The sequence below is a fragment of the Chelonia mydas genome, chromosome 4, assembly GCF_015237465.2.
Source record: "Chelonia mydas isolate rCheMyd1 chromosome 4, rCheMyd1.pri.v2, whole genome shotgun sequence".
NCBI classification, from domain to species: domain Eukaryota; kingdom Metazoa; phylum Chordata; order Testudines; family Cheloniidae; genus Chelonia; species Chelonia mydas.
In genome coordinates this window covers 128422894-128437562 of record NC_057852.1, presented here as the reverse complement: position 1 = coordinate 128437562, position 14669 = coordinate 128422894, and the positions used below count along the sequence as shown (strand labels likewise).

The 14669-nt window shown below is 39.6% G+C and overlaps 1 protein-coding gene across 3 annotated transcripts in view; it reads left to right on the top strand.

Annotated features, from left to right (window-relative positions):
* EIF2AK3 (eukaryotic translation initiation factor 2 alpha kinase 3) overlaps positions 1 to 14669 on the top strand; it is a 72414-nt gene that overhangs the window by 22415 nt on the left and 35330 nt on the right. For all 3 annotated transcript variants that reach the window (XM_037898311.2, XM_037898313.2, XM_037898312.2), the window contains exon 3: positions 13249 to 13443. In XM_037898311.2, coding sequence (XP_037754239.1) covers positions 13249 to 13443 — 195 coding nt within the window. The remainder of the gene's footprint in view (positions 1 to 13248; positions 13444 to 14669) is intronic.

The window sequence follows — 14669 nt, the reverse complement described above, 5'->3', positions numbered from 1 at the left end:
TTGGAGGACAGGATTATAATTCAAAATGACCTTGACAAATTGGAGAATTGATCTGAAATCAACGGATGAAATTCAGTAAAGATAAGTGCAAAGTACTACATTTTGGGGAAGGAAAAATCAAAAGCACAGCTACAAAATGGGGAATAACTGATGGATTAAGCAGTAGTTCTGCGGAAACGGACCTGGTAGAGTATATAACGATTGACAAATTGAATATGACCCAGCGAGGTGATGCACTTGTAAAAAAGGTTATCATTCTGAGGTGTATTATCAGGAGTGTTGTATGTAAGACATAGGATGTAATTATTCCACTCTGCTTGGCACTGGCAGGGCCCTGTCTGGAATATAGTGTCCAGTTCTGGGTGCCACACCTTAGGAAAGATGTGGACAAATTGGATAGAGTCCGGAGGAGAGCTACAAGAATGATGAAAAGTTTTAAAGCCCTGACCTTTGAGTTAAGGTTAAAAAAACCCTGGGTCTTGGAAAGACTGAGGAGGGATCTGATAAGTCTTCAAATAAGTTAAGGACTTTATAAAGAGAATGGTGATCAATTGTTCTTCATGTCCACTGAAGGTAGGACCAGGAGTAATGGACTTAATCTGCAGCAAGGGAGATATTATTAAAAAAAAATTTTACTCTAAGGGAGGTTGTGGAATTCCCTTTATTGGAGGTTTTTAAGAACAGGTCAGACAAACACCTGTCAGGGATTGTCTAGGTTTACTCGGACCTGTGTCAGCACAGAGGGCTGTTCCTTTCAGCCCTACATTTCTATGATTTCATGAATGTACAGAATTATTGAAGTTAAACTCAAATAGCACACTGGCAAAACTAGCCGACACATCTTCAAACATTTAGTTGTTGAATTGTTCAAATATTTCAGATGCTGTTCTCCATAAGTCAGTGTCGTGTTAAAAATATTCCTTGCTTGTGATGTAAATGGCTCAGATTATTAAAACTGAAAGGATGTTAAACTACTTACATTATGCTCCGTGTGGATAATTAAAACGAGTGAATTTCACTTTCTTAACTCACGTGTTCTAGCATGTTTCAGTTGCAAACGCTTCATGAGAATGGTTTTACATTCAACTTTTTTTAATTAGAATTTTTAAAAGTTTGACCTGTTTCTCTGTCACGTTTTGTAAAACCTACTTTTCATATACTTAAATGTTGAGTCTCTGCAGATTTGACAGTATCACTTCTAGATATTTCTAGCCTAAAGATCCTCACTGAAATTCTGGGTAAAGTTAGTTTTTTTTCAGCTATTCAGACTCATGTCACTGTTTGCAAACAGCCTTCAACAAAGGACTATGAGATACATTTGTTTTCAAAAACAGAGCACTTCAGGCTGTCAGTCATGTTGATTGTGAGCATCAGCACTTTACTGTGGTACCTGCTGAATACTAATGCAACCATCAACCTGCATGATTTTGTTTTAGACTGATTTTTCTTGTTTTAAAATTCATTGAAGAGAACCTAGAAATGGATTTATTTCAACCAAGCACACAGGCATATCATGCAATAAACTTATTGTACTGTACAGCCATATAAAGCACGGACTTCCATTCTCTTATCTTGGTTTTTAGCAAAAAGGGAAGAAATAGGGCAAAATAATACAGGTGACTAATTGTCATTAGTGTTGCACTAATTTGTTTTTTATGCATATGTGCATCTTAAAGCCTCTGTGAAGGGATAGAATACATCTACTACACAAGCAGCTCCTACTTGACACTGTGGAATCTGCTTACACTTTGGAGGCCTTGTTGCAGAAGAGCCTGCTGTGATCTTGGTTCTGATTTTGCCAGATAGAATGGCAAGGGTTGCTTCCTCTGGTCTCAGTTATGTGTTGTCCAACGGCATATAGAAACCGTATACCCCAACAAATGAAGAATAACCCTGAAAAAATTATATTGTAAACAGATGTCCTGGAATTTTGTGACATAATATTATTACAACCATAAATCCTGTTTTTGCATTCAGGTCTTAGGAAGGGGAGATCGGTTGCTCTAAAATATAGGTGGATTAAGAACTTTCTGGGTAATTATATTTGTGCATATCTAATTTGGTGTATTGGTTTTACACCCCAAGTGGCAGTTATTAACAATTGATGCATGAGGTGGTGGTGGAAAGAAACAATGACCTCCTAAAGTTTGCACACAAGAACTTGTGTTTCCAATTAGGGGGAGGGGGAAGCATGAAAGCTAATGGAGGGATCATATTGTTGTAGAGGTGATAACATTGCCATACGCAGCCTGCAGAGCTTAATGTGACGTCCCTGACAACTTGAACTCGTGCCTTGTTCTGACTTCTTCCGTTTACACGCTGTGGTTAGAGATCGTGCCTAAGACTACTGAAACTGAGAAGTTGGAGTTGGAGGAGGAAGAAAGCCATTGGGTTTGCCCAGGTGTCACTGAGAGAGTAATCTGAAGAAAGTTGGATTCCATGGGTATAATGTAGAGAGTAGTTTGGACTGTGGAACCTCTTACTGGTGATGCATGAGAAGAATGGAGCAAGATGGTTAAAAAGCCTGGAGTCCATTTTTGGGGTTAACAGTTGGGTAGGGACCCTCTCTTCTTCCAAACTAGTTATTGAAACCAATGGATCTTGAAGAATATGGAAACCCATAATGTTATTTTTTTATAAACCTTTTTTGGGGGTAGAACTATTGTTTAAGCTCTCTACGAGTGAGCATTTAAGGAGTTGTCTTAAATTGGTCCTTGTCCATATTATCTGACCTCTGTCCAATTAAAAGTTTCATTTTGGATAATCAAGGTTCCATTTTGTTTCATATGTTGGGCAAAGGTTAGCTCTTAGTGTGCCGTCACGGTGGGTAGTAGAATAATTGGTGATACAGCCTTGGAGAATTAGAACATCGGTTACTATGCTTCAGAATCAGTCATTTTTTGTCACTAAGCCCAAGGCAGAAGTGTATTTTATTCCTACATCAAAATACATAACTTAAGAGAAGTGGAGTCAGCTAGTTTTTCCAGTTTAATGATTAGAGTCATAGGGTTGAAGGCCAGATCATCCAGTCTTACTTCCTGTATGTCACAGGCCACTAAGACCATGCAGCACCTGTACCCTAAACCCAACAATCAAAATTATTACAGTCCCCAGGAATCTGTACTACTGTGTCCCACAGGCAGAGAATAGGAGAGACCAATTTGCACCAGTGCTCGAGGCCCCGGCAATGGCAGGGAAAAGATCAAGTGATATATATATATTTATATTTACATATATCTCCCGCTAATCCTGGTAGGTGGCCTGCACCCTATGCTGCAGAGGAAGTTGAAACCTGCTCCCAGTCATTGCTAATCTGATCTGGGGGAAAATTCCTTCCTGACCCTGCATATCGTGATCAGTTAGATCCTGAACATGCGAGCAAGATCCAGCCAGCCAACCACCTGAGAGAGAATGCTCAGTGCCACCACAGAGCCCTGGCCCACCCCGTTCACTGTCCCATCTCCAGCCATGGCCATCTCCCCCCGCCCCTCCCCACACCCACACACCCACACCCCCACACCCACCCACACCCACCCACACCCACCAAAGAATACATTGGAAAGGGTGAGACAGACCCTGAAATATGAGTTTTAAAAACATAAGACATAAACTGGAGGTGAGCCCCAAGGCTGCCAAACCCCTTCCCCTACCATCACAAGCAACCCTGTCATACAACTGCACTCAAATTTGTTGAGCTCTCTTAAAATTGTTTGCCCCCCACAACTCCTATTGGGAGGCTGAATCCAATAAACTCTGTATAGGAATGTTTCAAAGATTCTTTTTTTCTGGAGAAGGATGTTTGTCCTCTATTTACAGACTTCTAGCCTTAGTTGGTATATAATGTCTCATAATTTGTGTATGACAGAACCTGTGCTTCACCTTGTATGTGAAGAGATATTGTCAGGTTTTACAGATACTAAATTTGACCAACTCTCACCATTCCACACAGAAAGATCCCTTCATGTTTGTTGTTCAATATCCTTTATTAGCATTATGAGAGCTCTGAAATTAGAACAGTAGTCTCTGTCATAGTTGTTGGAGCTCAGACATTCAAAACACAACAAATCAGCTTGGTTTTTGCACACTTATCATTTATTTTGCTTTCAGCCCATAAGCAAAGAATGCCTGTGTTAGGTTCTAAGCATTATTGACAGATAATTAAAAATACAATCTGGCTAAGAGGAAAAACAAAAGCAGCCAATCAACCACCTCTCTTTGGCACAAAAGAAGCTAGTCTATAAAACCAAAATATCACTACCTCGGTGTTTTGTTCTACTGATGTCACATGCAGATCTGTATTTGGGAGCTCAGAAATGTTGAGTTCTTGTTATGATTGTTGCTTGATTTGATTATTATAATTATTATTTTACAGGGCTGTTTGCAAAGTAAAGATCTGGGTCGTCAGAACTGGGTCCTATATCTTATTTTTCTTTCTAAAACATACATCACCCAAGGACACTGTACATAAAATAGCAGTTTAAAATAAAAAAAATATCTGGGGCACTGCTCCCTCCGATACTAGAGGGTGCATGGAAATAGACATTAATGGCTCCAAACAGAGAGGAAATAAACATTTTTGAAAATAACTACAGGGTGTTTTGACAGTTGGGGAAGGAAAACTACACGTTTAGGTACTACAACTTAAGTCTCTGCACCTGCCCTGAACCAACTTGAAATTGAGGAATAACCAGATGGGCTGAAAGATGATCCAGTACTTATGTTGGTACTTTATACCAGCATTAAGATCTTAAAGTGCAAGTCATCTTATTGGTGGCTTCCGCAGATTCTTGTACATCTACCTGTGCTGTATTAAGAAGCACATCCATTTTGCATTGCTGCTTTTGAGTCAATTTCTAGAGAAATACTGGGAATTGATTACAACTTATCTTGGGGGTTATGGAGGCATTTCTGATGGAAAGTTTGTATAATGAAGATTCCTATGATGCTAAGGAACTTGTATCACAAAACCTGCTTCTGACAGGAAAGGGGAGACTTCCTAGATAATATGGGGCATATAACAATCTAAGACATTGTACCTTCAGCGTCAAGAGCAGTGCATAGTGCAGGGATTCTCAAACTGGGGGTTGGGACCCCTGAGGGGGTTGCGAGGTTATTACATGGGGGGTCGCGAGCTGTCAGTCTCCACCCCAAACCCTGCTTTGCATCCAGCATTTATAATGGTGTTAGATATATTAAAAAGTGTTTTTCCATTTACAAAGGGGGTCGCACTCATAGGCTTGGTATGTGAAAGGGGTCACCAGTACAAAAGTTTGAGAACCACTGGCATAGTGACACCTAAATTCCATATCTGCCTGTCATTCAGCTATGCATGTTGTATGTACAAAGTCTGCCTGAAAACATCTTTAAAATATTTGTTCTGCCTCATTAGCATAACCTTTGTCTTGTCTGTTGTCAGCCAGTTGTCCTCTTTTAAAAAGAAATAGAATCTATCAGGTGCAAGGTGACCTAATGGTTTGATGATAAAGTGTACTGAGAATGTACTGGCAAAGTGTACTGAGAATACCTTGATCCCTATTTCCTGATTGGCCTTGTACATTTTATAGGAGGCAGGAGGATATTTGATGCAAATTTCTTAATGTGTTACAGGCAGGAAAATATGAAACAATGGTGGTGTAATCAGCTCCACTCAGTGGGAAATTTGTCCCTAGTACAGATACGTTCACAGAGAATGCACTTGGCAAAATAGCGTGCAGCAAATGAATGTCAGGATAGACCTGAACTTCTGACTGGACTTAGTCCTGCAGAGTGCTGAGCACTTCCAGGACTTGCTCAACACTTTGCAGTGTTGGGCCCATTATGAAGTAGGCCTCACAACGCTAGAAGGTATATAGTAGTGGTACAGGAAGAGCCCTCAATACCCACTATACTGTAACTCATATCAGGCCATATCACACTTACTACTCCCAACACACTGTTATCATAATAGGTATCCAAAAAGTATCTTGTAAGGTATCCTATGTAAACTGGTGATGCACTGGTCATTGCATGATGTATGTACGTGTTGTGTATAAAGAATTATGTAGGTGTGCTGGAAATTTATTTTGAAGGCAGTGCACAAATCAAGTCTGCCCTAGGCAAAGGGAATGTGACTTGTCTGTCTGGCTTGATTGCAGGCAGAGGACAATGAAAGTACATTTACATATAAGGTAAACAAAGCAATCCAGCTAACAAACAACTGAGGACACAGTTTAGTAAGCACGGTGAGGGCGAGAATCTGCACCCCAGGAAGTCTTCCTGGCTCTTGAGACAAAGACAACGAAGTTATGAAAATATAAGGGGGTGTAAAAAACACATTCTGGTTATCTGTCACTTGGGGGCCATAGGGAACAGCAACCTCTGAGCCTGTGAATGGTGGATACTATGGCCCAGAGGTCTAGGGATGCTGACACCCTGATGTGAGAAAGCTGCTTAGGAAAAGATTGTAGCTTGCTAATGTTAAATTTTAGTCGCTAGAAAGTATGTATTGTTTTTGTTTGTAACCATACCTGTCTTTTTATCTTGTTTAATATCACTCTTGTTTAAATCTGTTCTTTATTAATATACTTAGTTTATAGTAACACTAAGAATAATCTGTGCTGTCCTATTGAAGTACAGAGTGACTTGTTCGCTGTCCTAACTGGCTGGTGTGTACGCTATCTCTCTGGAGGGAGCAAACTTCTGTGTGTGTCCAGTGAGTGGGATTGGACGCTGCAGAGAGACATCTCTGGGGAGGTCAGAAACTGTGGTTTGCTGATAGTTACCTGCAAGGCAAGGTTTTGACTGGTAGTCTCAAAGAGTTTGTTGGAAAGGCAGACAGCCTCAAGCGTCAGAGAGCAGTTTAGCAGCAGCAAAGCTGCTTCTTGCTGAGGCGGAGGGGTAATGCGGTGTTTTACGGTTCTGGTTTCACTGAGGGGTGTGTCAGTACACTATATGAATATAAATAAAAAGGCAGACCACACAGAATGAGTGTTCTAATGATAAAAACTCTGTGGAAGGTGTAGCTACTCTATCTTCCTTATGGGCTTTTTTCAACAAAAGTCCCATGTAGACAGCATTAATGCTAATGTAGAAAATGGTGATTGCTGTTCGTGGCTCAAACAATGTTATTTGGAACTGATCTGAACTAGTTGAGACATGGTATTAAGGCTCCTGTAGCCAATGGAGTTTTTATCGACGGTAGTTCTGTCACTAGTGAAGCTGATCCATTGTTAGTAAATGTGGGAAACTTTTTGCTAGAAATCCTACTGTAGATTCAGCCATAGAGAAAATTTGGTATCTTCCATTGTTTGTGCCTGAATGAAATCTCTGAGAAATGATAAGCCAAAAATGCCCTGTGAATATTTGTCACTATGGGTGAATATTTTTCACAAAGTGATCACTCCATATCTGACCTCTCAGTCCTTGTCTTCAAAAGAAACCTGCACAACATGAGCCTAGGATCTTAAATTCATAGCTTTGCTTGGCACTAAAAATCATGGACTCAATAAAGATGCTGAATATATGGCTCATTATAACAATCAGGTTTCAGAGTAGTAGCCGTGTTAGTCTGTATTCGCAAAAAGAAAAGGAGTACTTGTGGCACCTGAGAGAGTCTCTAAGGTGCCACAAGTACTCCTTTTCTTTTTACTGTAAAGAGAGTGATAACCCACTAACCCTCCTTTGTCCTATGACTGCAGAGGTGTTAACTGCCCACTTCACTTTGAATGGTCTCTTACAGCATGTGTTAACTCCTTGTGTTCCGTCTTGTGTATAGCTGTGACACTCTGCTTACCTTTCCCAGACCTGAAGAAGAGCTCTGTGTAAGCTCGAAATCTACCCTTAAAATGCTGCATTAGCACATCCACAGCACTTGTCAGGGGTCCCCGAACTGTGGGACGTACCCTCCTAGGGGGCAGGGAGGAACATTCAGGGGGTGTGGCAGAGCCCAGGCCAGCCCCCGCTGGGGGTGGGGAAGGAGTGCCACCCAGCTGAAGCTTCCCCTTCCCTGGCTCCCAACCAGAGCTCCATTCTCTGCCTCCGGCTGCAGCTCCGCTCCTGGCCCCGCTCCCAGCCTCAGTCCCTGGCCGCAGCTCCTCTCCCAGCCCCAGATCTGCCCCAGCTGCGGCCCCAGCCTTGGCCCCTAGACCTCTGTCCACACCCCGGCTCCAGGAGGGGTGGGGCGCAGAGAGAGGTAAATGATGTGAAAAGTTTGGGGACCATTGTCTTAAGTGAAGATGCTCCTACACTGACAGGAGAGTAGTTCATCCACCTCTGTGCGAGGCAGTAGCTATGTTGACAGGTAAGCTCTCCTGCCCACATAGTGCTGTGTACACTGGGGGTTAGGTCAGTATAACTACATCAATCAGGGGTGTGGATTTTTCACATCCCTGAGCAACGTAGTTATGCCAATATAAGTCTGTAGTGTAGACCTGGTCCTTGTCTCTTTCACTAGCAGAAGTTGGTCCAATGAAAGATATTACCTCATCCACCTTGTCTCTAACAACCATAGAGAATCATACAGCATTTTTAACATTATTGACCATAGGGGTTAAGCTCAGCCAATCAGGAGCTGGAATTCCTAGGAATTGTTAGTGATCACAACAAAGTATGCTGAAATTAAAAAAAAAAAAAAAAGAATTAAAAAAAATTGGTGTGCAATAGTCAAAATTACCCTAATTAAGACATTTTACTTTAAATGTCTTCCATATTTTTGGTATCCTATGGAAGCTCAGCAACTCTGAAACAGGAAAATTTGACATTTTTCTGGGACCAGATTTCACACAGCTCTAGTGTTTGCACATGAACATGTTCTAATACTTGCTTTCTACAACAGGACTTTGGTCATAGAATGAAATGTAGTATTATTTTTTCTATTAAATAATTTATGGAAGCTTTAGCACTTTAGATTCCTTTTAAGTCTATTCATTTGAGCCCCTTTCTAAAATGAAATAGTAGCTTTACTCCTTTCCTGTCCCGACCTGTACTGGAATCTTACATGTGATGCCCTCCTTTCCAGTCAACAGTCTAGACAATGAATTCCCTGGTAGCATGTGCCATTTCTTGTTGTTATGCCTTTTTGCTTTTGTTAAGGCTTTTAGAAATTGCATTACCTCACCAGCCTGCTTGGTGATTGTTCAGAGTCTGATTCCAATTGGCTGCTTGGTATGATACTGCCAGCCAATGTATGAATTTCAACTTAAAAACTCTCATTTGAACTCTGTAGTCAGAAGAGTATGTATTTAAAGTGTTACTTCTGAAAGACACGCCACTTAACAATTATGTGCCATATTGCTGACCAGTGAAGCTGAACAAATAGCTATTTACATTGAGAGATCAGAGGAATGCGTAAGTGCATCATGGTAACCTACATTTGCTGTGCCAAGAGATTTGCAGCTGACTGCCTGTGTGACTCACTCCTTGGATTAGGAGGTGAGGTAATGCTTTAGAGATAGAGGGTGATGTCATTTCTTTACCTGAGTTGCATGCCGATGCTGATTTTTGTTGCTCTCAAGGAATAGTCCCTTTCTGTTTCCTCAATTATACTGGGTAACAATTCAGATGACTCTTATGAGTTCTGGTACTAATTCTTTGTCTTTGTAGAGACCTAGCAAGTGAAATGGCTTAAATTTTCTTTCTTCTCTCTCTCTCATATATGTATATATTCCTAAACTGAAGGTATTATAAGCTGAGAGAAATTCGAAAGCTTTCTTTCAAACCTGCTTCAGAACTGCTGAGTATAAATACACTGAAAAAAACAAACAAAAGACAAAAGTGTCCTTCTTTATTCAGATTTACTTCTGTTAAACAGATGGTGTAATATTGTAAATCTGTTCTGATCTCTCAAGTTAGTTGAAATGATAGTACAGAAGCTATTTCAGCATTAGTTCTGTTGAATAACTGATTCAAAAGGAGAGCTTGCAACATAACAACATAGTATCTGTCATTCAGTCTTCATGTTTCTTATTCCATGAACTGTTTCATACTGATGTAAATATACATAGGACAAACGTGCTGTTGAGCACTTACTCACGGGAGTAGTCCCATTGACTGTAAGTGCATGAGTAAGACCTCACCAGCATAATGGCTCCACAGTCTGGCCAACTGATTTTTTTTCAGGCACCTGCTGACCAGACCTAACAGTCTCTCACCTGCTCTTTATCCTGAGACTTGAACATTCTGAGAGAAAGTGGTTTAAATGCCTTAATATTCAAGTCTGCATGTGCAAAAGAGAGAGTAACACCAACCCAAGAGAACTCTTCAGTGCTGTAGTTAGTTGGATGGGTGAAAGCAGAATGTCATAAATTCTCAAGTAGTGATGGGCCACATGATTTACTCCATTCTTATAAACTGTACCTTTGGAAGGCTTTATGCCATCAAATAATAGTTCAGAATCCTTCACCAAAAAATTACCACGTTGTAAATATCAATGAACAAATTTATGCTATGAAACAGATGTGTTGTATGTAATTCTTAACTCTTCTATACTATGCAAAAATCTAACTTTTAAAATTTGCTCAAATTCTGTTCAAGATGCAACTTTGATTCCTGAAAGCGTGTGATCTTCTGTTAGTCTTATTTTGAGAAAGACACCTTGCAAAATCTTCGTCTGTATTTCATGAGAGCAATCTTCTTTAATGATTTTAAATAGCAACTGTCAACTGTTAATTCTCTGATTACTTTACTTAACCACATGTTGCTATAGATTTATATTGTATACGTACTTGTTTTCTTGCTTTAGTTACCATATTGGGTTTTTTAATTACTTAAGTAAATCAAAATGCAATATTTTTCATGCATCTTGCTCCTCCATACCTGACTGGATATCCCATTTTTGTCTTTTCTGTTTTATATTGTAAACTCTTGAATTTGGGAACATATCTTACTCTGCTTTGTAGTGTACCTCATATAGTAGCAGGACTTTATTTTAATTACTTCTGCCAATTAAATGTTTTTAGTAAATAACTATGCCCAGGAAAGATCTCATGAACTACAGTGTCTAGGTTTGGGCAAAGTTCTGCCTTTTTTTTTTTTTTTTTAAATATTGTTTTCCTAACTGGAGGGTCTCTAGGTGCATGGCGGTTGAGACACAAAGTAAAGCTTCTCTGGTTTGCTCAGTTCTAAAGACCTAAACTCTCAAATGGGGTATTTTTTGTTTAGGACTTGCTCACGAAAGCTTATGCTCAAATACATTGGTTAGTCTCTAAAGTGCCACAAGTACTCCTTTTCTTTTTATCGGTGTGATCACTTAACTGCTGTGCTGCTCATGAATGGGAAAACCTACTGTGAATTTCACTTTGGTTAAAAGAAAAGGAGTACTTGTGGCACCTTAGAGACTAACCAATTTATTTGAGCATAAGCTTTCGTGAGCTACGGCTCACTTCATCGGATGCTGTAGCTCACGAAAGCTTATGCTCAAATAAATTGTTTAGTCTCTAAGGTGCCACAAGTACTCCTTTTCTTTTTGCGAATACAGACTAACACGGCTGTTACTCTGAAGCTTTGGTTAAATTTCCTTAAGTTCTGGTCATGCTAGAATTTGAACTGTGGACCCAGATATAAATGAAGAAAAATAATTAAAGCACAGTGAAACCGTATAAAATGCTGGCTGGCATCATGCTATTTCATTTTTACTCTTTTAAATTTTAATGAGGCTTTGTTTACGCCTCGTAAACCTGCAAGCTAAAATTAATTGATATATAGCAAATGCTAGAAACCACCAAAGTCTTGTCTGCAGCTGAACTGGTGGTAACCCAAGTGGAAGTTTCTGCAAAAACTTTCTAATGCAGAAGTTGTCTTAGAGGCTGTTTTGTTTAGTGGCAAGGCTAGGGAGGTAGGACTTCAGGCTCTGTCCTTGGCTCTTTAACTAAATTGCATTATAGCCTTGGACAAATCCCTTAAGGGTGATCTGCAAAGGAGTGATATTTAACTATATTGGGCTTGGTTTTTTTCAGCTTTGCAATATATAAGAAGCCATTAAAAGTATTTTGTTAGATTTATTCTGTAAAATGTTTTATCTGCTTGGAAATATGGAATGTAAAGTATGGTCTTCCTTGGCTCTGTTGGAAGATCACTAATCTAGTATGCCAGATATTTTCCTTGCACTTGCACTTCATAGTATGTGAATTCAATGAGATTATGTTGTTGGGCATTGACAAAAGAGACATCGGTTCTGAAATAGCATTAAGATTTGTCATGTTAATCCACACACTGAAGAGTTAAAATTTGCAAGTTAGTTTCCAGCTATTCTTGGCACAGCAGAGCCATTGCGGCTCCATAGAATTAGTTGAGATCTATCAGGATGTTAAGATTGTTAATAAGTCCCCAAGTACTCTTTGACAGTGACTCATACTTCTGACCTATGATCTCCATGAAAATCTAAATGTACTGGAAAATGAATTCTCTACTCCTTTGAGGATTATTTGATCTGCTGTATGTTGAAAATGAAATACTTTAAATTTAGTTGAACAATGTTTATTATTTTTAGAAGTATGTACTGTGTGTGATGGTTGTGTGTTTCCAGGGGGAGGGGTTAGACCTACAGGTATAGGAAGCAAGAAATTCAGAAATAAACCCCAAACTCTGAATTTAACCCTGCTGGGCCTAAACATTGCTGTGACTGGTCTATAGGATAATGTACTTTCTGGAGCTCAATAAATATGAAGGCACAATGGTGTAAATTAGAGAGGGTACCCATATTGCTTCACAATTTTCCCTTTCATGGGATTCAGTCTCCTAACCATACTGCAAGGAAAGGTGGGGTTCATAGGTATCAGCCAATGGGCTCTTAAAAGAGCAGAGGGCAAAGGCAATGTGATATCTATAATATAACATAACTCTCTTTTGAAAGCATCACAAAACGCATGTAGTAATGGCTGATCACCCTCCTATAGAAATATCATCATTGCTTTCCCTTAGCATCATATTTTACACAAACTAGATAAATGCTATCCTGTCAACTGACTGAACTTTATTATTATACATTTAGCAATCCCTTAAAACCTGGCACAAAGCACTAACCATTTTTTTTTTCCTTTTAGAAATTGAACAGGGCAAGTTTAATAGTTTTTGGTTTTGGTCTAAATGTACGAGCAAACGCTCAGTTAACTTTATTTCTGACAGCTTGATTGCCTTTTTGATAGTTTGAAAAAAATTTAAGATATGCTGTCATCTAACACTATACTTGACTCTGAGAAAAACGTTTCTGGCTCTCTGGCATTGTGTGTGTGTGTGTGTGTGGGTTCTGTACTCAGTTTTATTTATTGCTTTTAGGTATTTGGGAATAAGATGATCATTCCTTCCTTGGATGGAGATCTTTTCCAGTGGGATCGTGATCGAGAGAGCATGGAAGCTGTTCCTTTCACAGTTGAATCGCTTCTAGAGTCATCCTACAAATTTGGAGATGACGTGGTTTTGGTTGGGGGAAAGTCCCTGACCACATATGGGCTGAGCTCATACTCGGGGAAGGTAAACAGTTGACAGTGGGGAAGTCGGTGTGTTTGTGTATGTATTTTTGAGAACTGTTTCTAAAAATGGAATGGGGGGGCGGGGACAGGAGGGTTTAGAATTTGAGATCTAATTCTAGTGTAAACTGCGTGGCGCACACAAGATTTGATTAGATTTGCAACTTCTTTGGTCAACAAGTCCAGCTGGTGACTGGATTTGGAATAAACTTATCCTTGATGGATACTTTGTCATTCAGCCTCCCAAATTTTCAAGAAAGAATTAGATGGTACATGAATTTCAGTCTGGTTTTTTCGATTACTGAATAGGAAATCTAAACAATTTAGAGCAAGCTGAAAAGCGAGGGTGTGTAGGGAGTGTGAGAGAGAAAGACACATCAATATCTGGCCAGACGTGCTTATTTCTGGCAAGTTTATTTTAGTACTTGTTATAAGAACTATTATTTACACTTTCTAAAGTCATATAAGATAACCAGTAGAATTACCCACTGACTGCTACAGAAGATATTTTATTTTATTTTATCAAAAAGCAACTTTTAAAAAAAATGCACAGAAAATTGTCCGCATTGTTGAAATATTTTTTTATGGAAAAAAAGTGTGCCTTTCTATGTCTTCAAAATTTTGATCGAATATTGGTCAAATGATTACCTAAAGTTTGCTTAGGAAAAACCAAATTTTAGCTAAAAGCAATCTTGAGAGTGTCTTCTTGTGAGGTGAAAAAGCTGGATGGAGAATTGAAAAAAATAAAGTGGTTCTGTTTTGAACTGAACCTTCTACATTTTGTGAAAATTTTTCAATAAACTAGGTTTTGGTTTTTTTCCCTTTTTTGGCCAGCTCTCTTTAAATCAACCAGGTACTTTAATGCAGCAGGCTGAATGTAGTACACCTTCGGGGAATGGTATACAGCAGTCGCTAAAGATAGTGATGTTGAAGACCCGGGACTGCAGCAGTAGAGGAGTGCATGGGTTCCCTTTGAATCTGTGGTTGACAGTTGGACTGTATATACTGCAGATGATGTTTGCCGCCTCCTCGGAGAGGAAGGAGCTTTTTGGGTTTCTACTTTGACTTTTGGCTAGAATTCAGAGCAGCAGAGTTGCTCTGAACAGGAAACAGTGCCCAGCCTTCCTTGGCCACAGAGTTAGAGTGACTTATAGCATCTTGCAGGATGGTACTGAAGAAGGGATTAAGGTTTCCTAGAGGGGAGATTTCCACCCACCGTCCTAAATAAAA